Source organism: Corapipo altera, unplaced genomic scaffold (genome assembly GCF_003945725.1).
Source record: "Corapipo altera isolate COAL_440 unplaced genomic scaffold, ASM394572v1 61456, whole genome shotgun sequence".
Taxonomy (NCBI): domain Eukaryota; kingdom Metazoa; phylum Chordata; class Aves; order Passeriformes; family Pipridae; genus Corapipo; species Corapipo altera.
In genome coordinates, this window is record NW_020892889.1 from 1 (window position 1) to 1129 (window position 1129).

Here is a 1129-nt window from a genome sequence, read left to right on the forward strand (position 1 = left end):
TGATCTCGTAGCAGTAGGGGTGGGGCAGGGTCCCTGCAGCAGCTGCCTCGGCCAGGCCGCTGGGCAAGTTGTCGGCCCCGTAAAGCACGTGGCCAGCCTTCAGCTCCTTTCTCTTGCACAGCCCGCGAGCCACGAAGGCTGCTGTGGAGCCGAGGAAGAGCAGGGAGACGAAGACCAAGGCGAGGATTAAGTAGGTGGTGAGGGAGCCGGGCTGGTCGTCGGTGGCCGGGCTGCTGTGCGCTTGGCGCAGGTCGGAGAAGTCCTTGAGCAGGAGTGCGCTGAGAGCGGCGGTGGCTGAGAGGGGTGGGCGGCCGTTGTCTCGCACCAGGACGACGAGCTTGTGCTTGACGCTGTCTCTGTCTGTCAGCGGCCTCCTGAGCCTCACCTCGCCGCTTTGGGCAGCCACGGCAAAGAGCCCGGGGTCGGTGGCCCTGAGCAGGTGGTAGGAGAGCCACGAGTTCTGCCCCGAGTCGGCATCGACGGCCACCACTTTGGAGACGAGGTAGCCCGCCTCAGCCGACACGGGCACCAGCTCGCTGGAGGCCGGGCCGCTGTCGGGCGCCGGGTACAGCACGAGCGGGGCGTTGTCGTTCTCGTCCAGCACCAGCAGGCGGACGGTGACGTTGGCTCGCAGGGGAGGAGAGCCCGCGTCAGAGGCGCTCACCACCACCTCGCTCTGCCTCAGCTGCTCGTAGTCCAGGGCTCGCAGCACAAACACCTGCCCGCTCTCCGAGTTCACCGACAGGCACGAGCACCAAGGCCGCTCCGCCGCTTGCCCCGCTGACAGCGAATAGGTCACCTTGGCGTTGAGCCCCACGTCGGCATCTGCAGCGCTCACGGCTCCAACCAGCACGCTGGGCGCGTTGTTCTCCCGCACGTACATGGTGTACGAGCTCTGGTTGAAGACAGGGGCGTTGTCATTGACGTCCGAGATGGCCACGGTGAAGGTGTGGCTGCTCGTCAGAGGAGGGGAGCCCGCGTCTGCTGCTGTCACCGTCAGCATGTACTGAGCCGTCTCCTCGCGGTCCAGGGCACTCACGGTCACCAGCTCGTAGTAATTCTTATAGGCTGGGCGCAGGGAGAAGACGAGCTGATCGTCCAGGGCACAGGAGACCTTGCCGTTGGCCCC

General features: G+C 66.1%; 1 protein-coding gene across 1 annotated transcript; it reads right to left on the reverse strand.

Moving 5' to 3' along the window:
* Positions 1-4: 4 nt before the first annotated feature.
* LOC113942680 (protocadherin beta-4-like) lies at positions 5-1126 on the reverse strand (the record flags this gene model as incomplete). The annotated part of the gene is made up of 1 exon (XM_027633762.1): positions 5-1126. A coding segment is annotated over one exon (1122 nt), but the record flags the coding sequence as incomplete, so codon positions are not given.
* Between the last annotated feature and the right edge of the window lie 3 nt (positions 1127-1129).